The sequence below is a fragment of the Leptosomus discolor genome, chromosome 1, assembly GCF_034619465.1.
Source record: "Leptosomus discolor isolate bLepDis1 chromosome 1, bLepDis1.hap2, whole genome shotgun sequence".
NCBI classification, from domain to species: domain Eukaryota; kingdom Metazoa; phylum Chordata; class Aves; order Leptosomiformes; family Leptosomidae; genus Leptosomus; species Leptosomus discolor.
Genome location: NC_141391.1, coordinates 194,384,401 through 194,409,028, shown reverse-complemented (window position 1 = coordinate 194,409,028; position 24,628 = coordinate 194,384,401). Strand labels below are relative to the sequence as shown.

General features: G+C 39.1%; 1 protein-coding gene across 2 annotated transcripts in view; it reads left to right on the top strand.

Annotated features, from left to right (window-relative positions):
• WASL (WASP like actin nucleation promoting factor) overlaps nt 1-24,628 on the top strand; it is a 49,762-nt gene that overhangs the window by 6,603 nt on the left and 18,531 nt on the right. For both annotated transcript variants that reach the window (XM_086473452.1, XM_086473460.1), the window contains exons 2-4: nt 20,788-20,922; nt 22,162-22,248; nt 22,790-22,886. In XM_086473452.1, the coding sequence (XP_086329578.1) occupies nt 20,788-20,922; nt 22,162-22,248; nt 22,790-22,886 (319 nt within the window). The remainder of the gene's footprint in view (nt 1-20,787; nt 20,923-22,161; nt 22,249-22,789; nt 22,887-24,628) is intronic.

Genomic DNA, 24,628 nt, shown 5'->3' with positions numbered 1-24,628 from the left:
AGCTGTCTGCAGTGGTTTGAGCTTTTAAGTGCTCAGTTTGTCAGATAAAGTTTGCTGTTCTCTTAAAGCTGTGTGGTAAGATCTATGGTGTCCTCTCTTCCAGTAAGTGTGTTTCTTAGGCTCGTCTCTTGAGGAATATTTGTAGTACAGAAATAAACCCTAGTATTAGTGCAGGAGACTTGTGGTTTCATGACCTAATACCTAGATAAAAAAATATAGGAAGTAACAAAAATGTCATGGGCACTAGACAGAGTGGCTTATTGGTAGGTTAGGGTACAATTTCTTCAAGAAAGTTTGGCGTTATGAGTTGCTTGGGCACAGAGGGATTTTTTTTTTTTTTTATTGGCCAGTTTGTTTTCCTTGTAACAGCAAATCGTATGAAGTGAATTTAGTGGATCTAGAAGTGTAACTTCATGGGTGCTTTTAAACAGCCCACTCTACCGAGACGTGACTCAGATGCTGTAAGAGATAGTTTTGTTTCTCAAGGTATTTGCTTGGGTACGCCACCGTGCTGACTTCTGTGGCTTCCAGACATGTTGTTTATGCCTGGTTAACCAGTAAAATGGGCACAGTTGGTGTGCGTCACCTCCAGGGACGGTCGCAGTTCAATTCAAAGATCCTGAAGTGAGCTGTGATCTTCACGACGGGAGCAGTATACTAGAAGGGCCAAATGGAAGAAGAGATGTAATGCAAACAATCATAGGGACATTTTCTTAGAAAGCTGCTCACTTGGTTAATTCTTCAGATTCAGTAGCGTATTTTCAGCTACCCGTGAGTTAAAGGTAGACAGGTTTCCTGACACCTCTTTGTGTTTATGCAATGAATGACACTTTAGGCATCTCAAATTAGAATGCTGGTGTTAAGAATATGTGATTCTGGAAGAAGTTCATTAAATGAATTACTCAGTTCCTGTAGACTTAATATTCTGTGGAGAAGATCATTGCTGACAAGGAAGCTGTTGCCGCAGAGCTCTACGACATACTGGCAGATTTGCAGATTGCAGCTCACCTTAGGCACTTGCTTTTAAACACACATCCCCACCTTGGTGAGACTGTTTTCCCTGTACTGTTTATTTGGCTGTCCTTAAAATCCTTACTCTAAGGCAGCTCTTTTAAAGTTTTCTGAGAAACAGTGTTAATGCGTTTTCCAGTTCTCCAGTGTGTCTAGCTTACAGCTGAAAGATCGTATTAAGACTTGCTAATCAGGGTCGTAAGTGTTTCTGTTTCTACAAATGGTTTCACACACCATTTTCCCCTTCAGAACTTTATGTGTAATTCAGAATTCCCCTGCATTAATCTCATTTCCCTTCAGAGTGAATGTGTTATTTTACCTTTATTGCTCCTTGTTAATTAGCCACTATGCAGCATCAGAGTGGTATAGTTGTATAGGAACATATCTGTGCTTACCAAGCATACGTTGTACACAGGGGTGCTGTGCCTGCAATTTAAGAAACACCGACCTAATGAAAGAAAATGTGGCTTTCTCATCTTTGAAAATCTAAGAAAACTGTACTTCATTGTTTAAACTTTTAATTATGGAAAGATAACTCTTGCCTCTAAGATTGCAAACACTTAAAAAATGCATTTGCTTCAGATGTTATTGATGATGGTTTTCCCGAAAGCTAGCCAGCACTTGGTGAGATTGTTTACAACAAAGGTTAAGTTAAAATATGAATTCCTAAATAACATTCTCTGAGTATTAAGTAACAAGGCCTAGTACTTGTCTTGCTGTCTAGGCTGAAGAACAACAATAATATTTGAATTTGGGAATTTGGCACAAAATTGTTAATGGTTTCTCCCTCTTCAAGGTGACAGCCTTGATTTATTTATCTGTTTGTGATTTGTGGATAAGAAAAGAAATGAGTATTGATTTGTTGCATTAATATCTTTCTATGTTAGGGATAAAGAGAAGTAAGAGATGTTCTACAACCTTCTTAGTACATTTTATAACAGAAGCAGTAATTTATTGACTTAAAAAGAATCCTAATTTCTATGTAGAAAATAAAGCAATAAGATTTTTATACAGCAGACTACTGTAAAGTTGGTAATGATATCTTAGGAATTAATTTAACTGCTATTTCTTTTGTAATCTCCATCCTGCTGCTTTGTTTTAAAGTCCTGCAGAATGACCTCTGTCCTCTGAATCTTGTGTCTCAGCTTTCATCAGGGTCTCCTTGCACCCTCTTAAGACACACGCTCTTTTTTTCCACAAGTTTTCTGTCCTTCTGTCTGAACAAAAGGTTTCCTCCCCTTATTTTGTCTGTCCGTCTTGTACCTCAAGTGCTTCCAGGATCCTCCTTTCTCCCTTCAGCCCCTGCATCCATAATCTGCACAAAGATCTCCAGGTAGAAGTGTCTCTTCTCCTCACTATTCTTTCTTCCACTCCCTTATCCACCTACTTGTCAGTTCCACAAGTGCTTTGTTCTCAGTGATGACCTTTGTGTCTCGTCAGACATGTAGTCCTACCCATACCCAGGGCTGGGATAGACATGGCTTGTGTCCTTCTAACTCAACAGAGCATTGCACAAGGGAAGAGGCGAGGAGAGGAGACAGTCTCTATGCCAGCCAGCTGTTGCTGCTGCATACATGGAGTGCTCTTCTGCCTGAGATGTGGCCATTAGACATTTCTCTCCTATTTCATCTTCACTGGCCCAAAGTCATTGTTAATGTTGCTATAGAAAAGAGAATTTTTGGTGGAGAAGAGGGGGAAGCGAAAACCAGAGTATGATATTGCTCAGTCTTCTTGCAGTGCTCCACCCTCCACTGCTGCTTCTCCAGGCAGGACCAGACTCTCCAGTTTGTAAGCTGCTATATTAAGAAACTGTATACTGGAAGATACGGCTTCAGCAACTCTACAGGCTCAGATAGGAAACCACAGAATTGCTTAGTCCTGCTTTGAGTGAACTGCTCAAAGTTATTTCCTGCTCCTTTAACCATGTGACAGCTCTCTCAGAGCACAGCTAAGATGTGGTCATTCTTTGTAAGCAGACATTTTTTTCCTTTACTCCCCCTCAGTCAGCCAAAGCAAATAGAAACATCACTTGGCTTGTGACACTAAATATACACAAGACATCCAAATAGTCTCCTTTCTGTAAAACTGTGCTTGATATTTGTGGTTAACTGAAAAGAGGAAGAAAACGATGAACATCCTGTAGTGGTATGTGTTCTGTGCAATATCACAGGCAAAAGCTTCCCCTTGCGTTTGCAAAGAAGGAAGCAGTAGTTTCTAATAAATAAAATGCGGGGCTGTTTTTTCTTTATTTGCCTTTAGACTGTAGTTATGAGTGTCTCAAGTTTGAAATTAATTTTGTAACTGGGCATACAGAATTATTAGTGGTTATATTTTTAGTAACTTGGCAATTAACAATTTCAAAAAATACAGGTTTGGGGCTTAATTTTGTGCGATTTTATATCTACCAGTAGTTTTTTAGCCATACAATAGGTGTTGTCATTTTGACCTTTCTTAAACAATGTTGCCCTCTCTAAGTGTTATACTGCACTGTTAGCACTGTTCTCAGTTTGTGTAGCTCCAACTTTAAATTTAAAACTCTGAGGTTTTAGAGTGTCATTGCAACAAAAAATGCTGGTTACACTTGGTCTCTAGAACTCAGTAGTGATTCAACAAACCACTTACCTATTCAAAAAAAAAAAAAGTTTTGAGAGATTTGTCTATATCTCATTCAGGTGCCAATATTCATATACTTGAGAGACTGTTAGTACATTTGTATCTCTGCACAGAGGACGTCCTTCCTTGCCTTAGTTCAAGCATGTACAAGATGCAACACACCTAGTTGCATTACGGTTTTGTTTGATAGGGTGGATGGAGATGGATTTGGTGCTGAATGTTTTTCCAGGAGGTGTAGACCTTACTTACTGAATGTCATGGCTTTCATTCCCATCTTTTTATATCATTTAGGAGGTCTCAGTTCTTCATTGAGACTTTTCCTTAACAGTCACTTTTGAACTTCTCTGGCCTTTGCTGCCTGTAAACAACAGGCTGTTCCTCTGCTCTCTGTTCATACTGTTTAGATGAGAGTTGCTTATTGAACAAGTATTTCTACTGCTGCTCCAAGCTTCGTGCTGTGTAACCAAAGGGTCCATCCCTCACACTGGCCCTACCTGTCTGGACCATACTTTTCTGTCCCTGATAACCAGAAATGACAGGCTCAAAGTGAGAGATACCCACCTAGGGTACATTGAAGCTTAGTGGCTTCACTTCAACAGAAGGATGCATCTTGTCCTTCTCTCACCTCTGGTCTCTCAGCCAGCTGTGCTAACATACTGATGCTAGCAGACTTAAGTAGGGCAGTAGCATGAGCTCAGGCACTGTTCTGTGACTGTTCATGGTGTTTAATTTGTTGTCACACTTCCTGACATGGATTTGGGTAATGCTAGCTAGTACTCACCCAGATTAATGAGTGTGTTTTTGGGAACAGAATGGTGTAAACAGTTCCTAATAGATGGTATGGGTAGGGCCACCTTTACCCAATTTATATTGTATTGGCAGGAGAGAGAGAGTTCTTTGTGCAGATGTGCATTCTGCTGTACTGCTTGCCATCAGATCCAGAAACTACCTCTGGTCCTAGTTACTAGTATCTGCGTGACCAGTAAAAGCAACCGTACTACTGGGGATGGGGAGACGGAAGCCAGCGATCTGTTCTAGTGTTGTCAGTAGCATGTACATGACAGAACAAGGGTCAGCTCTGCTGCTCCCATAACTGTCCTCTTTGACATCAAGCCAGAATTAAACCTGGGTTTCCGGCCAGCAGCAAAATTCAGTCTTGTCTCTCTGCTCCTAGAAATTGCTTTTGGAAACCAGCGAAAATGCAGGTGAGCAGAAGGTTGCAGCAGACAAAAGTGTGGCTGTGCGTGTGACAACCTGCTGCAGGGGACAAATTGCCAAGTGCATCTGACATATTGTGAACACAAGCTCACAAGGCTCCTGATTCTCTTCTCCGATTTCAGGAGAAAAAAAAAAAAATTGCTTTGCCTTCTGGTAAGGAGATGTGGCTAACTTGTAGCCGTGCTTCTACAGGCTGCATCAGGTACAGCAGGGGTGACCTTTAAGAGCTACTGCATTTCACTTACTGCACTTCTTGATTACAGAGCACTTGCCTACCAAGAAAATGAATTCCTGTCTAGAGCTTTCTTTTCTGATGTAGTTTGTAAGTAATTTAAGAACAGTTCTGTGCCTCTTCAGAGACTCCAGGGATGCGCTGAGGTCTCTTGGAATCTTTTCTGCAGCTGCATTTCAGAGCGTTTTGGCAGTTGTCTGTCAATTCAGACGCAACAATTTGTTTCCCACTTGAGCTCCCGAGACAGTTTTAGGGTGTGAAGTAGCATAATTAATGATAGTTTAATCATCACATACTCTGTCTGTTCTGGTGTCTCACCTTAATAATTGGTTCTGTCTGGGATGTAAAGATGCAAGCTCAGTTCTATCTTGTACATCCACTAGATCTGTTAGGTAGAGTTTAGATGCCTCAGTTTTGTGCACGCTCACCTGAAGTTTTTATTTTATCTAATTTTTCTTCCTTCTAGTGTCCTGTGATCTTCTGTTCCCCTCTTAACCCATATTTTTTCCCAATGTCTGCTTTTATAAGTCAGCACTGACAGGAACTGGACCCTTGATGATGCTTGGTGCTGTGCAAGCAGTTTTCCCACAGCAGCTAGCCTTTGCTTCAGAGCGGAAGATGACGATCCATCATGGATTTAGAAGCTGAGAGCTTTTAGTCCTAATTTCAGGATGGTGACTTGCATGTGAATTCTGGCTGCTGTAATTGCTCTAGCAATTAAATGACGCAGCACCAATGTCCGTATCACTGGACGTAACTTCTTCTCCAAGGTCACCGCATACAGACAATATCGCTATGATGCAAGTCTGAATTAGCAAAGGGCATTACGTCAGTTGGCTTACTCCAAATAAAAAAAAGAGCCATAAATAACAATGTCTGCCATGCACCATCAAGGCAGGTTTTTCACTTGAGATGCTTTGGGCACTTTGTTGAAGTGCAGCATGGTGCCCTGGTTTGTCAGAGTAACCTGGTCCTGAAGTGAAGTGACTGTCATGTCACTCCTTTAACTCTGGGATTCTGCAGAGGACTGTAGTGTTTGATGCAGAACTGAAGCTTTTACATGGGGTTTGGCAGATTCAGAGATCTTGGTTCTGCATCAACTGATATAAAACTTTTCAGTTCTGTACCATGTTGCACATCATATGGTGGGTGGCAGAGGCCTTCTTCTGGACGCACTTTTGAGTAACAGATGTTCTACAGGACACTTTTGTCCGTGAAGTTGGGTAGACTTTCGGTAAATTTATTCAGTAAATCACCTTCATCATCTGTAAGTAGTCCTTGTGCCAGGAGTGGATCCTGGACTACTAAGAAACGAAGATTTTTTTTTTTTTTTTTTTTTTTTCTCCAGGCTTGCTGTGTTACTGGCACATCTCCATCATCATGTTGCTGTAGGAAGATCATCAGTGTTTGTACCATGGTGTCGAAGTTTCTGGCAAACAGTTTAGTTCCTAGATCTGTTGAGTACCCAGTTACACAGACTTTAACATGATATTGATAGAATTTGCCATGCTGAACCTCTAGCAGACTATTAATGCATCGCTATTGTGTAGGTCCCGCTCCTGTGATTACTTCTTCCATGAGACTGAAAGAGACACCCTATTTCTATACTCATATGAAATCTTTTGAGCAGGGTGTAATTTTTCTTGAACTGTGTCTTAATCGGGTAATCAGCTTGTTTTCTCTAAACTGTATACTCCTGGGACTGATATTATTTTTCAATGTCAAGAGCTTTCTGCTTCTGTGTTAACAGATTGAGGCTCTTCAGGTGTTCAGAGCAATTGCTGTAGTTAGTTGATCACAAAGGAAGAGAATATCCATAGAAAAACTGGAAACCCGGTGTTTGCCTGGACAAGTTGCATCAGCGCCCTTATGTAGGAGTATCTCATGTCAAAAGGTGATATGCATCCAAAAAAATGAATCAGTGTGTCATTAATAACCGTTTTTTTTCTGTTTAATGCACCGGTATTAATGAACATTTTTCGTGTGGTATAACAATATACCTGCTGTCTTTATACTGCTGTAAAAGCACTGTAACTTATCATTGCCTAAGTGGAGGTTCTCAGAAAAGTGACAAACACTTGACCTCACAGTAAGGCTGTTGCCAGTTCTCCCAAGCAGCAAAAACCAGTGACACTGAACATGTTAACCTCACTGTCAGCTCCAGAACAGACTCAGAGACTTGCAGAAAAGTAATTCAGAAACCGAAGCGTGTAATGCTTCCAGTCTGATGCTTGATTAGGGTAGTGATACTGGCTGATGGGACTGTCAGCGCAATAAAGATTGATTGTTTTCAGTATTTCATTTTCAGTGGGATCAAAAGCAAAGCTGCCTTAAAATCTTTTTCATTAAAGTTATTATGTTGGCTCAAGTTGCTGTATTTCATTAATTCAGACAATACTCACCAATAAGAGTAAAGGTCAGTTTCAGATGTAATGTTTCTTCTAAATGTTATTTGAAACAAATATTTTCTGTCCTAACAGTTTTTAAAATATCTTAAACTGCTCTGTTCGTGTTAAAATTATGTTGGTGTGACTGTGGATTCTAAACTCTTATGTTGATCTAATAAATCTTGATTTTCTGTATTGTAAGCTTTGTTTCTCATACAAGATCTAGTACTGTTGTAAGTAGAGTGAAACAATTTTTATATTTAAGATTAAAAGATTGAGAACAGTATCACTGCCGCTGTTCCTCAATTCTGCCCATAGTTGCTCATTAGAACTGCTATGTGAAGTTGTACTGCCAGCTCTGCACTGAAGGAAAAAAATAAGTATTGCGTGATTTTAAACTGGTGACTGACCATGGGCACTGAAGTGTTGAGTGCAGAGGAAGGACACATCCTGCTGCCCTCTTCCTACAACGTTTTTGTTGTATAAATAAAAACTTCATCATTAACTATAAATGAGTAGATTCTTTACAGGTTTTGCTCTTCTGGTTGTGCTCAGCAGAGCAGGCAACTTCATGATAAGTAGCATTCTGGCACCTTACAGAGTTAGAGGAAGAATTTTGGCTTCAGGGAAGGAGCTTTTCCATTCAGAGCCCTCTGTACATTTATTTTCGGGTAGTAGGTAGTAAGTTCAGAACGGAAATTCTGAACTCCATTGGTAATATCTTAAGTTTCAAAATCTTCATCTGAACTTTTTTTTTTGAAGTTGCAGCTTGGCAGAGGTCAGTTGTATCCATTTCATTTTTCACCTTAAAAACTGAATATTACAAACTCAGCAATTCCTTTCTTTAAGGTTTTTTTTTTTTCCAGCAATAAACTACACTCAAGTATTGCCTTTGTACTCTTCATTTAGATAGTCCAAGGGGAGCATGTAACAGAAACACAAATTGTACAGGGGAGCTTTTCTTACATAGTAGAAATTGAGGGTTTGAAATACCTGGCCGGAGAATTTAAACACAAATCTTGATCTGCAGAGCCCATGCTGCAGGATATCACCAAGGGCAAGGTCTTAATGCAGTTTCTAAGAGGCATAAGTAGTAATGCCAAAAGCTAAACTAAACTGTCTCTAGCATTTTTTATTATGCAGCCTTAATCCTTTGTAAAAGAACCTAGATGTATGGGGTGATGATTGCCCTTATTGAAGGGCTGTGTCAGAACTAGGATAGAGTGGTTGATTTTCCAAAACTACTTTTGTCAGGTGATTATCTAGTTCCTCTGGTATGGCCAACATCAAATTTTTAATTTTTTTTTTTTTTTTTTTTTCTTTTACACTCGGTCTTATGATTTTCCCATATTTCAGGGGTTTTTGTTGCTCAGGGGTCAGGGTTATGGAAGAGACCACTGAGATGCCAGGCAGGTGTGAAATAACTTTTGTTTCATAAAAATAATTTCTCTTTTGCCATTAAGTTTTGAGTCATGTGCCTTGTGCTCTTTATTCTTCCATCTTAAGAACCAAGTGTTAAATACGCTGTGTGAGGGGAAAAAAAAAAGGCATTAATAAGTTTGTTACAAAGAATTTACAGCTGTGATTTGTCTAAAATGGAAATAGGTGACTTACCTTAAACCTGAGATTTGCATAGAATTGGCCACATAAGACCACCATTCTATGACACCACTTCCAAACTACTAAAGTTTGTTTACACATGGGTGAATTTAAGTGGCTTTTGGCCTTCACAGAGCATTGGCAAATGCAGTGCTTTGGACCTGCAAAGAAGGAGCCGGTACAGGCAGTAACCGTTGTACCTGTTAGCTGTACTAAAATGTCCCTTTACACGAGGGGCATCCCTCATGATAAAGGAATATCTCCATTTCCTTATCTATAACAGTCAACAGTGACCAGGCTTTCTGGTATTAATTAATGTTCATGTACTGGGGAGAAAACTAACACTAGTGATGTGGAAATTAAGCTGTCTTAACCTTTACTATTAGCAGAGAAGGTAATGTAGACACGCCCCACCTCAAAATAACAGATTTATGTCTGTGGCAGCATGATACTTTTTTGTTTCTTATCAGTAGTTCTCAAGGCACTTTACAGAGGTAGAGGTCCATACCCCTATTAAAGATGAGGAAACTGAGGCCCGGGGGAGAAACAAATACAAAAACATCATTCAACAGGTTGTTGCCAGAGCTAAATGAAAAATAGCAATCTCCCAAAGGTTCAGCTAATGCTTTAGATGTACTATTAGGTATGTCTTGTAGTCCAAAAGAGCTTTCAGTCTTGTATCCCTGGAATGAGCTTTGAATATGGCCACGGATCATACAACTGTGGCATCTTCATGCTATTTGTCCCGTAGTACGTCTACATTTTAAGACTTATAACTGGGAATAACTTTATTCGTGTTAAAAAAAAAAAATCTTATGTGTAATTATGAGTTTCCTTGTATGTGACTTGAATTATCGTAACTGTTCTGTTCAAACGTGAACTGCTGAAGGAGGAATTAAAACATGTTGAGTTGTGGAACAGTGAAAATGTGAGGGGGCTTGCATTTCTAAGTACCTTTATGTAAGTGGATTGAGTCTGCTTTACAGGACAGGACACAAGTTGTATACACGATTGCGAGACCAGTTGCTGGCTATTGTTCAAAGAGGTTTTACTTTTAATAGCCTTTTCTCAAATTTGTAATATTTTGAAGGGTGTTCTTTGTTTTATGTTGGCATGAAGTTAATGTTTTCTTATAAAAGAGTTTTTTCTTTTCAAACAATTTAAGCTGTTTTATTTCAGTGTTTCTCTAAGTATCTGAAGTCAAAATTCCTTATCATTTTCTGTCCTCAAGTGTAAAGATCGTAAGAAAAGTTCACCTAAACCTCATGTCTGCAAAGCGAATAGTCATTTTTTTATTTTTATTTTTTAAAATTTGGACCTGGGAGTACCAGTAGATGCTAAGTAGCATTTTCAAGGGCTCAGTAACAAGTGTTCCAGAGCTGGGATAATTCAGGAATTCCTAAGGTTTATGTTTCACGTCCTTTCTTTAATCAATTTAACTGTTGTTCTGAAGATTTTTACTTGTGAACGTGATGATACATATACCATTAAGTGGGTCTATAAAGTACTACAGTGGATCTAACTCTTTACAAAAAAAAAAAAAAAAAACAAAACCCCACAACAAAAAAAACCCCAAACCAACACAAACCAAAAAACAACAACCCACAAACAAACCAACCTAACCAACTAACCAAAAAATCCCAAACTAAACCAAAACAAAAAAAAAGCCCAAACCAACCCAAGCCTGTTTTGGTTTTTATGGATGATAAGGGTCTGAATTCAAACACATTTTCTCAAAGCGCTCTTATATTCTGAGTGGGTGTGAGGATCTGCTTATAAGAACTTGCATTAAATATGGAATTAGTGTGTAGCATATGGAAGAATGTTACTGTGTAGAAAATGGAATGGTCGGTGAAGGCTGAAGGAGGACCTTTAGTGCACGAAGGGAATGGGTTGCTGGTAGAAGAGAAGAGAACGTTGAGTTGAAGTCCCTTATAACTGAATAGGCAATAGAACAGGACAAAACAAAATCAAGCTCCAATTTTATCCCCTGGGTTGCGTGAAATTCACAATTCTTGTCTTGAATTTGTATGGCTTGAAACACCAATCTGCAATTTCTGAGTATAACCATGAAACATAGTTTTGAGAACTGGTTAATCTACATATCTGTACAGTGCTCTATTTGTGTAAGGATCATCCTAGTCTTGGGAGTCTTCAGTAATTTAAAATGGCTCAAAATCAAAAGGTAAACTTTAACATTTCAACTAAAAATTCCCTGAGCTTTGAAAAGGAATAGTCTGCTTTGATTCTCAGTGTCTTGGGAGGCTGGGTGTGGGAGTGGGACTGCAAGACAAAACATCTTCTGTAGTGAGAATTTTTGCTCCATGGCAGTAGGACAGTGACAAATTTGTGGATGGCCTGCGCACAGCATACCTTCTGTTGCTCTGAAACTAAATGTACAGCTGTAACAAGAGAACACAAGAACTGCGCACTGTCATGTGTCCACTGCTTCCTGGCCAGCCGAGGTTGCGGCAGTGTTAAGTGGTGAGATGCGTCTGAGTAAGAGGCTGCTGCTGCGGTGCAGGTACACAGGACATGACAGTGTTCGGCTTAGTCATCCGTGAAACCCCAGGTTGTGTATGTCATCTGCTAAGTGATTTGCTGAGCTGAGTTAGCTTGGAATATTATAATCTGGAGTGTGCTTGTGGTTATGGTTATGTCATGTCTCCGGAAGGCTGAAGTCTTGCATGTGTTGTCTGAACTGAGGTTGTAGGATTTAAAAATATCTTTATTCTGTGTCTGATAAAAGCATGTCTCTCTTAATCATGTGCTGTTTGAATTGGTTTTGTATGCTATGCTGTTTACCCACATCTTAATTGTTGGTCTTCTGTGATCCACAGTTGGGCAACAAGTGTTTGAAAAGATGTTGGTTGGCTCTAATTGAACTGGGGAGTTCTGGGAGGTACTAGAAATGTAAATGAACTTGTATCTGAAGACACTCAGAAAAATGTGAGCTGTCTGTAACTGGCTGACTGAGGATTAGGAGAGAAGCATCGCTTTGCTAGACAACTGCAGACGAGTCTGGACAAGCATTTTTATAGATCTGTTAAACAGCAGGCCCTTGCTTCATCCGTCTTTTGTTGTAGCATCGCTTAGTGACCACTAGTACCTTCTTGGCATCAGTAAGAGGTTGTCAGTGAGGATATTGCAGCTGACTTGTGTGCTGATCAGAACAATGCAGGGAGTCTGTTCTTGGATATTAACATTTTTATTTCAATTGGTTTTGGTCTCTTGATCCCTTAAGTGTTCTGGGCTATATGTTGGATGGAACTGTGTTTTAACTTAGGTTAAGATCCTCCTGTCTCAGAAATGATAGGAAATACCTGAAGTGTCTTTTTGCTGTTTCGGAAAAACTTCCTCTCTTCCTTCTCCCTTTAAATAAGAAAAAGGCAGCATCTCTTATGCAGTGGCTTTATTTTTAACATGGCCTAACTTTTTTTTATAGGTGGAAAAAACTCCTAATTTCTTAACATCTGTGTGTAGTGCATTTTTAAATAAATGGGCAGTCATAGGAAACTAAGAAATGAAAAGCAAGTTTTAAGCTTAAAATTGGACACTGGTGATTGTAGCAAGTAATTTCACAAGCAGTAGAACTGGTGAGGCCTCAGTGTCTTCAGTTGTGTAACTTTTCAACTTGCACCAAATAAAGTTTTTCTCATGTGATTGGGTATTTACAAAAGGCTCTCATGTCAGTTCTGTCAAATGATGTGAAATCTTGCTTTACTTTTCCTGTCTGGAGTAATCAGTCTGTCTTCAGAAAATAATGTCCTGTAAATGACATTAAAATTAGAAGATTGTTTCCAGCTGCTCAACTTGTTGAAATCTGAAGCAAACTTCTGAAGTTCTATATTTTCTTTTTCTATGGGAGGAAACTAGTTTAAAATCCTGTCTATAGCATCTAAAGATAACTTTTTTTTTTCAATACACAATTATCTTTAATGATAAGTTTATTAGTAATTTGTTAAATATATCTTTAACATCTACAATAGCTTAAAAAATTTAAGAAATCACAGTTTGCCCAAATTGCAAATAAAGAAGTATCCAGATCCCCAGTGGACAAACACTGTCACATGTTGGACTCATTTGTGAAGATTCTGGAGGCAACCTGGTGGGAAGACATAAATTATAAGTGAGTCTGAGAGTTGCAAAATCTAACTTACGAAAATCTAATTTTGTGTATCAAAATACTGTGGAGTCTTTGAAAAGTATTTTTATCAACAGAAAAGTGTGTGTGTGTGTACTATCAAGACAGTATCATCACACTTTTTTTTTTTTGGTACAAGACACAGTAACCATAAATAGCCTGATCCACTGTGTTCTTAAGGGGAAGAAGCCTAAAAAGACAGTTGGATTATCTGTTGTAGTTACTCTTTTGTTGCCTAGGGCCATAATCCTTGTGGTCCTTCAGGTGAAGGTGTCAGGAGGAAGCAAAAGTAGTCTGCCTTCAGTGTCACTAGTCTTTTCTCTCTCCTTGTGCTGTTTCTTCCTATCTCCATCCCTTCCTGTCTAAAACTACAGAAGTAAGTAATTACAAGTTGACACTTGTGAATACTTATTGAGACCTTTAAAATTTGGTGAAAGTGTTGATTTGTGTTCGTATTTGTTGCTGTTATGCCTGAATTGCATCTAAGCCATCATACTAGACAGTCATGCTGAAGAGGGTTGGATTACCAGGGCTAATAAATATTGTAGGATCCTGAACCTAATTAAACTAAAGTTTTCTAAGTTTCTGTGAAAGTGCTGGGAAATATTTTTGTCTACTCTAGCACATGCCTCTGCTACTTAAAATGTGGGAATTGTTAGGGAAGCATACTTGCATGTTGTTTATGTGGCCTAATTAGGGATCATCTGAATAGTGGCAGGCTTATTCAGTTCATTTAAAAGCACTGTTGGAGGAGATTGCAGTGCATGCCTTCTGTAGGATTGCGTGGTGATGAGAACATTCACCCTGGAAGTGGGTTATCAGCCATTCCTAGCAGGAAGGGAACACACTGTTCCCACATGGCAGGAGACATCCTCAGTGCCAAGAAAATAGCTGCATTTTCTCTTGAAACGGGACCACTGTGCAGAAGGGAAATGGAACTGCCAGAAGGAGTGAGTAGAGCTTGGTTCTGTAGGTCACTGAAGGCCTTCTTTTGCGCAGGGGAGGAGGTTCCAGTGCCTGGTTGCTGCAGCAGGTTTTGTTTATGTTTCTGTGTTAGGAGTGATGAGGTAAAATGCATAGCTGTGTTGAGCAGTGCAGAAATGTTTTTTGGAAGCTCTATATGTTTATGACATTGAAGATAAGGTAATTGCAGAACAACAGGAAGGTATTACCACTAACTCCTTTTTTTTTTTTTTTTTGCTTTGAATAACATCTATTTATTAAAATATCAACATTTAAATGTGTAATTGCTTAAACATAACCTTCTTTTTTTTGGAGATAAACTGAGATTTCAAGCAGTATTTCCGCTTGATTCGCCAATGCTACATCTTAGGTTTTTTCTGCAAAATACTTGTAATCTGGAGAAAGAAATGTCAACCACTGAATTCTGTCTTAGTTGCCTAATTTTATATGGATTAGTCTTGATTTTTTTTTTATAGAGTTAACTACCCTGCATCTCACATCTGCTTCTTGTCTTTCTCATTCATGACTCTTAATGAGTTTCTGTATCTTCTTCCATGACTCAGATAATGCTAGGCTATTAGAGGTTGCCTTGGTACTGAAGCTTCCTGTCGTTGTGGTCAAGATTAGTTACACCTCACTAAACATCTTCCACAGTGAAGTACTACTTGAGCTAGCATGTCTCTGTTCCTGAACTCTGCTGTCTGAGGAAGACTATTACTTAGCACTGTTTTAACGTCAATGAATATCAACGACCCTTTATTATTGAACAATCACCCTAGAAGCAAACTGCAAGCTATCTTCCTAGTCTTGTGTCAAAGAAGAAATCAGTGACCTAGGCTTCAGCATGTTGACTTAGCCATAATAAGAATTTCCACCATAGTAGGTGTTAAAAAATGCCTGCCATAGGTACCTTCTCCCCACCTGTAGTATTGACAACTTTTTGACAACTTTTATTGACAACTGTAGTATTGACAATCAGGACAACTTTTAAGGAAAAGGTAATAGAAATACTGATTTCTATACTTACAGGGTTTAGATTGCACACAGCTATTCACCATAGCTTTTTTTTCACAGAATCTTAAAATAGCTAGTTGTGCTTCAGGCTGAAAGTCTTCTTTGTGAAGAAGTTACAGGCATTGTATCGGCATGGATCTTATCTTTTCAAGAGGTTACTCTGCTTGGAAACAACTGCTACTACTTGTATTCTTACATTACAGGGCAAGGTCTTTTTTTTTTTTCCCAGTCTTACTTGTAAGATACTTGCAGAGGCTAGGAAGAAAAGCAAGTCTGTCATGTGCAATAAAATTACATACATATGCGGGCTTCTGCACCTCTTGGGAAAAACATGGCTCTTAAAATTGAGAAAAGATTGAAAAATCACTACTAATATGTCTTCAGTAGTACTGTCAACGTGTAATGCATACAATACCAAACCATTAGAAGAATACATAAAACCTAGTTGCATTTTTACAAGCACTAGTAAGGGGGAGTGGTAAGCACTGGAACAGGTTCCCCAGAGGTGATTTGCAGCTTTAAACTTAACTGGACAGGACCTTTAGTTACCCTTTCTGTGAGCAGGAGGTTGGACTGGAAGATTTACAGAGGTCACATACAATCAAAGTCATTTTATGAGTCTTTGATCTTTGCACCACAAGCAGTTGTCAGCTGCACGTGAACACTACAAAAACTATCCCGATGGGTCTTGAAAAGCTTTCTGTTCTAGTGTATACTGAAGTGGCTGGACATCCTCTTACAGCCTTAATCTTGCTGCTGCTCTGATTTTTGGCCCGCTGTGTTTTAATGTTTGTAGTTTCCTGTAATTTCTTAGCTTTTTCACAATCCACATCATAAGCAATCTAATGTGATGGCTCTTTCTTGTAATGAGATGTGCCACTGTCTGTGTTGGCTTGCGTTACTGTTTTTGAGAAACACTGAGTTACAGCAAGACATTAACTGCAGAAAATGTTCACACCAGAAGATGATCAAAGTACACAGCTATCTCCTGCCCAGTTGGAAACTATCAGTGGCTGCTGTGATCACATTCTGCAAATGTGCGATGACTAGTTGTGGCTACCTTATGCAGGCAGAAGGTGTCTTCGTGAGGCTTTTGTTGATACCACGTATCCTGCAGTACGTGTGTCCAAGGATGAGACCAGCTCTGCCAGTGAGGCAACCAGCGTACAGCTGACACCAGACTTGCTGCTTCATAGCTCATCAGTTTGAGGGGTGTGACAAGTCCCTGGAATCAATGGCATGTCCTCCAGCCAGAGGTTGACTGTGGAAAAAAAATAAAGGGAACTGAGGGGGGTTGATTCTCATCTCTGTGGCCCACCAGTTTTTGGTGGGCTGCTTTATTTCTTTCCTCTATGCACCTTTTCCAAATGTACAGATTTATAAAAAAGGGTGAAGTCCTTGCCAAAACTGTTAAGCAAAGCAGTAGTGGCAATTTTAAAATCCTGCTCCTCAAAATACAGTAAAAACTAGGTATTAAGTAACGAATCAACTTACTGTATCTCAGGAAAAATGCGCTGATGACGTTGAGTACTTAATGGCAGTCCTCTTTGATTTTGTGTGTAAAATTGGTGGTATAGCCTCCTGTGAAGAAATATTTTCGTACAGTTTTAAAGAACCCATGCTTTTAATTTCAACATTCTTTTCAAGAATGCTGTGAGAAACTGAGATGGGTATGTTAATTGGCTTCAAAATAGACAAAGTGAATCTCATTCAGAAAATGCAGTAGAATACTCAAATTATGATACTGGTGTAACTATGCTTGGATGTTGCAATTCTGCACTTGAAGTTGATTTTATTTTTTTTCCTAATTGAATTTCTGTGTCTAGGATTCATAGTGAATAGCAGTAGGTGAAGTTTATGGTTCATATATTTTTGTAAGTTTTAAATTTTGCTCATAAGTTTGTAAGTTTCCAAAGGCTGCGGATGATCAAATATTTTTGCCACTTGTCTTCCAGAAGCTGAACCGCATAAAGCATGACACCACTGCTCTGCATGATGAAAGTGAGCAGTGGCTGTGAAGTATTGTCTTTCTCCCCACAAAAACACACCTTGTATTTTTTCCTGTATTGTCCTTTTAATGAAAACATGGTAGTGGTGTAACAGTGGAATTTGTAATTATATGTTCTAACATGTGAAAGCCTCATTGCAGTCTGACAACACTAGAAATTTGCGCAATGCTAATAAGTTAAAATGCAATTGAACTCTAAGCTTGGTAGGCCTCAAAACAACACCTAGTTTAGATTCAGTGAAATTGTTCTCGAACTTGTAAATTAAGTTTTACTCATAAGGTATCCCAGTGTACATTAAATCTATTATGATTATGCAGATTGAGGACACACTGGTTTTGTGTAATATTTTTCTGTCTACTCATGGGGTAGGTGCTGGTTCAACGTTTTATATGCAGTTATTGTTGAGTTATGACAGTTGCTGCTTTACCCAGGTAATCCAGTTGGTGCTTTGGGGCTAGATAAAGTAAGAAGCAATGCATAGGGAGCCCTTTCTTGACACAAGTCAGTCTTCTGTGCCTTGAATTTAAGATGCATAATTCCTGCCAAGGCCACCCATTTTTGTGGGTAGTCTTGTTGGGGGGAGGTTAGTGGAGCTGGGCTTGTTTTGGAGGGTTGAGAAGGCTTCTTGCACGGGCAGTGGAATAGCTGCTGTGGTTGAAGGCGATGCCATCGTTACAACTGCAGAGTGGTCTGCCTGTGCTCCTTTTTGTTGTCTTGTGTCTACAACGTCGGTTTAACAGTTGGATGATGTTGGAGAAAGGAGAGAAAAGGCTGTTAGCAGAAGTTTTGAACAAAATCTGTCGAGCTATGCCCAAAATTAAGTCTTTGCGTCTTGCAACCTAAGGGGTAAATGGCATCTCGTACACCTGCAACTTAATGTCAGCTAACTGTTCCATTATGGTAGCACGGCTAATTTAAGGGTCCCTTTTTACTTATGTGACAAGTCTAGTTATGATTATTCATATTATTTTCTAGGATATAGAGGAAAAGATTCTACTCTACACTTAGTTGTAGAGCATTTGAGGAGGCAACTGCAAAGCTTTCTTTTCATCAATCAGTAATTCATCAATTAACTTTTTCTGTAGGTTACCAGAAAGATTAGTAGTCAGTCTGACAGCTTCTGAAGAGGTGGTTGCAAAGAGGAACAGAATTGTATCTTGACTTGTGAAAGTTACATCACAGTTCTTGGGCAACGGTTATAAAACTTCCCCAAGGAGTAGCTGTCAGTCCGGCTATGTTACTCCAACTCTACTTTAACAAAATTGAAATTTTTTTTTAATATATATTAAAAAAATCTCATGAAACTTAAGTTATTATAATGATTGTTTCAAATCAGTTGAAAAGCGTAACATGAGTGATACTGGTGTTTAGTAGATAATCTTATAGTGCAATAAGACATGCCTGCATTCTAGATGTCCACTGTTTTGTCAAATAGTGAGTGTTGATGAAGGCAAAGTAATGCTTGTAGAGCAGGTGGGGAAAACCTGATATGGAGCCCCTTACTCAGACTTGATATGATCCCTCCAGAAGAGTCTTGGAACTACAACAGATCTATGAAAACATCTGCTCAGTGTTCCACAGTGAAGAAGGAAATACAGGGAAGGAAATAGAGAACAAAACAGAAAACAGTATTATTGTGACCCTGTGTTCAAAAGGCTAACAAGCTGGATTTATACAGCATCTCATCCCCAATCAAAAGATGTAGTAGGACTATGTAAGATCCTTGTGAGAGTGACAAGGCTAATGAAAGTGTAGAATGTGGTTTGTTTTTTGTTTTTTTTTTTGTTACAAGAACAACAAAATTAATATCACTTCCTAAACAGTAGAGAACTTATAGGGCAAAGAAGTGTGACAAGTATCTATAAAAGCATGTGCAGTGTGAAGAGGAAACTGAAACCATTAACACTGCCTCCTAGTGTAAGAACAAGGAGGAACAGTCAACTGAAACTATCAGGTGGCAAACTTTTGGATAAAAGTAGCTAACTATTCACACAGTGCATAAGTGAACTGTGAAATACAGTCCTGCCCAGTGTTGTGATGCCCAGAAGTTCACATGGGTCTGAAAAGTGATTAGATAAATTCACAAAGGAAAAATCCAACATATGCTGCAAAAAATATATGCTGGCTCGAAGGAGCTTTGAGCTCCAACCTGCCAGTGCTGGAGGTATACTCCCGTAGTGTATTCATAGAATCATAGAATGTATTAGGTTGGAAGGGACATCTAAAGGCCATCTAGTCCAGCCCCCCTACAAAAAGCAGGGACGTCTCTAACTAGGTCAGGTTGTTCAGAGGCCATCAAGCCTGATCTTGAATGTTTCCAGGTATGGGGCTTCTACCGCCTCTCTGGGCAACCTGTTCCAGTGATCCACCACCCTCATATTAAAGAACTTTTTCCTAATGTCCAACCTAAATCTACCCTTTTCTAGCTTAAAATCATTACCCCTTGTCCAACTGCTGCAAACCCTTGTGAACAGTTCTTCCCCTGACTTCTTACAGGCCCCTTTCAGGTACTGGAAGGTTGCTGTAAGGTCTCCCCAGAGCCTTCTCTTCTCCAGGCTGAACAAGCCTAACTCTCTCAGCCTGTTTTCATAGGAGAGGTACTCCAGCCTCCTGATCATTTTCGTGGCCCTCCTCTGGACACGCTCTGACAGATCCATGTCCTTCTTGCGTTGAGGGTTCCAGAACTGGAGACAGTACTCCAGGTGGGGTCTTACCAGGGCAGAGTGGCAGGGCAGAATCACCTCGCTCAATCTGCTGGCCATACTTCTTACCTAGGCTTCCGATGCTGTTATCGAGTAGATCCTGGGCTGGATAACCTCTGCTCTGTCCCATTATAGAGCCTTTAAGCTTTATGTCCTTATGACTTGGCTGCTAAATAATTATTTCTTCAAAGGCTCCAAATTTCATTCCCTCATAGGACTCTTAAGGTAGGACACGTGTATACTAGAAAGTATGCTGAGGAACGTTCCCAGTGACTGAAGCAATGTGGTGTGGGTTAATCTTCATCTCTTATTAAAATATCTCAATTTGAAAACAGGACAATTTCAGGTTGCCAGCTGGGAATGAGCCTAGCTCATGTGAATTCTCAAACCATGCCCAAGAATTTTAGGAGTTTGCTGGTTGGCAAAGGCTAGAATCATGCCAGAGACCATTTGAACAATTAAGCAATGTAGACAGTTGCATTCCAGTACCCGAGAGTGTTTCCAGGCACTATGTAATTTACAGTTTTAGCTTCAGTATTGCATTTCTATCCAGTTTGAAGTATCAAACAGAAAGAAATATAGTTGCACAGCAGGGCTTCTCTGTGTGGCCACCGTAGTTACTGCTCTGCCTCGTACAGGCAAAGTCTTTTTACTGATGTATATGAGGAAGAACAAAAAGTTCAATTGTGTTCTTAAGCTGTCTAAATCTTGCGTAGAAGTGAAAACCTGCAGTGTAGAAGTGCTATGGGGTCATTTGAAGTTCGTGTTACTACCTGGGAAATCGTCAAAGCTGCTGCCTAGAACAAGGGACAGAATTAACAGATACTTTGATAAAAGATGAAATGTAAAATTTGCAATTTTTACCTTAAAAGTAATAGCTACTTTTTCTTTTTAGACGATGTCTTCAGCAGTTGTTCAAATATATGCAGCAGATCGCAATGCCGTGTGGTCAAAGAAATGCTGTGGTGTAGCTTGCCTTGTAAAGGACAATCCACAGAGGTCGTATTTTATCAGAATATTTGACATTAAGGTAAGCATCTTTTTCTTCTTTTTTGGGCTCTTTAAGCTTGGTTTTATTAATTCTCTATTTTGAATTGAATGAGTGTAGGTTGTTGTAGCTACAAACTCATAGAGGTTCTCGGGTAAATGGTTGTGCTTTAAGTGGTTCAGTAACAGTGCTTATTACTAGGCGAGTGCAACTTGCTCAGGTATTCTAAATCTAAATTATTTCATAGATGTCAACTTTTATGGATGAAATAAATATCAGATACAATTTTCTCACAGCTCACAGAAGCTGTCCTCTACAGATCTGATTAGTCAAACTAGTGAAGTTAGTATACTGTCACTGATATGGATAGCTGTCAGAATTCTAGTGGGTGTCACTACTTTGGACGGTATTAATAAAATAGATGCTGTCTTCTGTAGGGGTTGAAACAATCTTTTTGATTAGTGTGTTGGTGCACATGAAAACTGCAGGATAAACGAGTTTGGGGGGGGTGTCCCTCCACAATATATACATTCAAACTGAAGATCTTTATCCTATTACAGTATTTCACTCAAGACAATGAGAACTGAGAGATGAAGTGTCCAAGATGTGTTTTCATGACAAAAATGATACTGAGCAGCCTAAGTCCTACTGTCTTTGCTGAGACTTTGGAAAGCTTCCTGTTGTCTCTGCAGCCAGGAACAGCTCATTATCTGTCAGGATTCAGTGCTTGAAGTCGCTCAGATGTGTTCAGGATTGCCAGTTGGCGCTTGTGTTTGACTTTGTGGTTTGGTCACCTGACTGTTAGACTTGGTGAGAAAGCTGTTCCTTGGGTGCTGAACTATAATGCCATTTAAACATACAAAACTTCTTAAAAATGTGAGATTTTTTTTCCCTCTAAGTTAGCTGTTTTTAAGCCAAGCCTGAGATAATAACAGGAGACTGGAAGTCTCCTTTATTGCTATTACTGTTATCACTGTATTCCTATCACTGGTCAGTATTACTGCTCCCAGTACCACTATTGCAGGATTGTAGAACCTGAAGGATGTTTTTTGAAAACATCCAGGAATTTGCACAGAACACAGTGATCTGGTGGAATAGTCTTCTGCAGCTCTTCCAGAAGTCCTGGTGTATTTTGATTTTGATTGAGCTCATTCATTAACATAACAGCAAGGTAGATACTTAACACCATGCAGCTTCCAACTCTTAATAGGTTCTATTGTGAAAGAAGCTAAACTCTGCAATTAATCTAAGTTTTTAAAAATCTTTTTTTCTTCTTTTCAGGATGGGAAATTATTGTGGGAGCAGGAGCTGTACAATAACTTTGTATATAATAGTCCTAGAGGATATTTTCATACCTTTGCTGGAGATGTGAGTCTCAATGTCTTTGAATACCTATTTTAAAATGCCTTTTATTTGAACAATAGCTTCTTTCAATGTAACTGAGATTTTTATTTAATTCTGTAAATTATTTATAAAAGTACAATATTACCTGTGTTCCTTGAAGCTTTTTAAGCTTACTTATAAAAGGATATTTTTGTGTCTCAACTAGAAAACTTAATCCATAGAACAGAAGCATAAAATGCAGTCTTTATTTTCAACTCCCTTTAATGAAATTTCATTTTGACTTGCAGAAGATTTGTGAAGTGTCATATATTCTTAAAGCACAAATTTTCCTCTCCCCCCTTTGATGTCAAGCTACAAGATTTTGCTCAAATTTCTTAACCATGATCTCTAGAAAACTGATTAGTAGATAGAAATTCCTCAGACAGAATGTTTCACTAAGACTTGGTCCCAAATTTGCAGTGATTATTTTTTTCTGATTATACCTTCAGTAGGTGTAAGATGACATTTAAGAAAGCCGTTAAAACATTTTCTGAGTCATGGGTGGGGGAATATTAATGTTTTTCAGACATGTCAAGTTGGTCTTAATTTTGCTAATGAAGAAGAAGCTAAACTATTCCGCAAAACAGTAACAGATTTACTTGGACGACGGCAGAGAAAATCTGGTAAATACTCAAATTAATCTTTAATTCAGATGTGTGCATGTTGTCTTGGGAGGAGGCAGGAAGTTACTTCCATGTCTGAAAGCTACTGGAGGCTGCATTTGTGTTTAAAGTAATTGTGTTATTAAAGCATGCTAGTATTCTCTACTGTGCAAAAATACTGTTTTTCTGAAATAACTTAACTAGGTGCTCCTCACTGTAAGTTTTCTTGTAAGCTGAGACTCCAAGGTTGTCGTGTTTGAAAATATAGATCAGGAGGAAGCAAAAATGGTAAGCTGTCAGTGGGAAAAGTAGAAATCTTTCTGTAAGCTGTTTTCACATTTGACTAAGCCCTCTTTTAGCTCTGGGCTGTTTATAACTGGTTTGTTTAAATCAGCCCAAGTGGGTTGTAACAAAGATTTTACCATCTGGTATGTTCAGTAGTTCATGTGAATGAATTTTTGGCGTTGGTCCAGCATTTAGTAGAGAAATATCTTTTATTCAACATTAGTGATCTTGGCAGAGGCCAAGAACAGAAGATGTAATGTTGCCTATACTGTCCTTAGCAGCACAGGACAGCCTGAAGCACACCATGCTTTTTGGTAGCTGCAAGATGCCATAGGAACATGGTCAGTGTTTTAAAGGGAGCTCAGGCTTCCTACAGATCCTGTCTTGGTCCTTTTCCAGGGAGCCGATAAACAACTTGCCTGTCTGACATATGTCCATGAAGAATAAGGTGATATAAAACATAGGCTGGGAACACATGGATGTGCTCAGGCTTGCTGTAAGCTGTAGCACAGACATGTGTCCAAGCTACAGGATGCATTTTTGGAGTCCATTCTGCAATTGAATTGCACTAGCAATGCAGTGTAGACTAATGTAAAGGGAGGAAGCCCTCATCTCAGAGTGCCATCTTGCAAGGATTGTTGGGAACCTACATGATCTGTATGTATTCACTAGGATTTCATTCAGGTATGGTGACTCAGCTGCAGAGCATTTGTTCCAGAACCTTAAATGGCTTCTTTAAGATTTCCTTAGCTCAGAATTAGGATAAGTTCGTAGGATTTCGTGAGAAATGGGGTCATTAAGAAGTGGCATTAATAGTGTTTCTCATGCTTGTTGCGTAAAAGTAATCTCGCATCAGCTTGCGTAGCTCGAGTATTATCAGACAGGCATACATTGTGGTTGGACTCAATGATCTTAAAAGTCTTTTCCAATGTAAATGATTCTATGATTTTATCTGCTGTTCCTGAAGTTTTACTCTAACAATTGTGTAAAATACAGTGCTACAGTGCACAGACATGACTTGGGAGGAAATACGTTTGCACTATGGGCCGTGGCAAACTTTGTTTAAAAGTAGTGGTTCAGTCAAAGCTCCTTTGCACAGGACAGAGGTGAACCTTTGTCCTTCCACATAGAGTTTTTCTTCACAGTGCCACATAAGTTTTTCTTGTTTACTCTTTGAGCTAATATCTTGGTTTGTGTGCTTTGTACTCAAATTCATGTTGTAGGATAAGCTTACTCCATACATTGTCTTTTAACAAACTCCTTCTCCTCAAACACAACTTGAAGACAGCTCCAGTTAAAAAAAAAAAGGCAAAATAATGCCAAAAACAGAACGAAAAAGTCCAAGTTGTTTTTCTTGTTAAGACTGCAAAACAATTGGGAACAACCATGAGAATCTGTAGTCAAGCCACTAGATGGAGTTCTGTGCGTCATTGATGTGACTGTATCTAATTGTGCTTCTAAAATAACAGGCTTTGCAC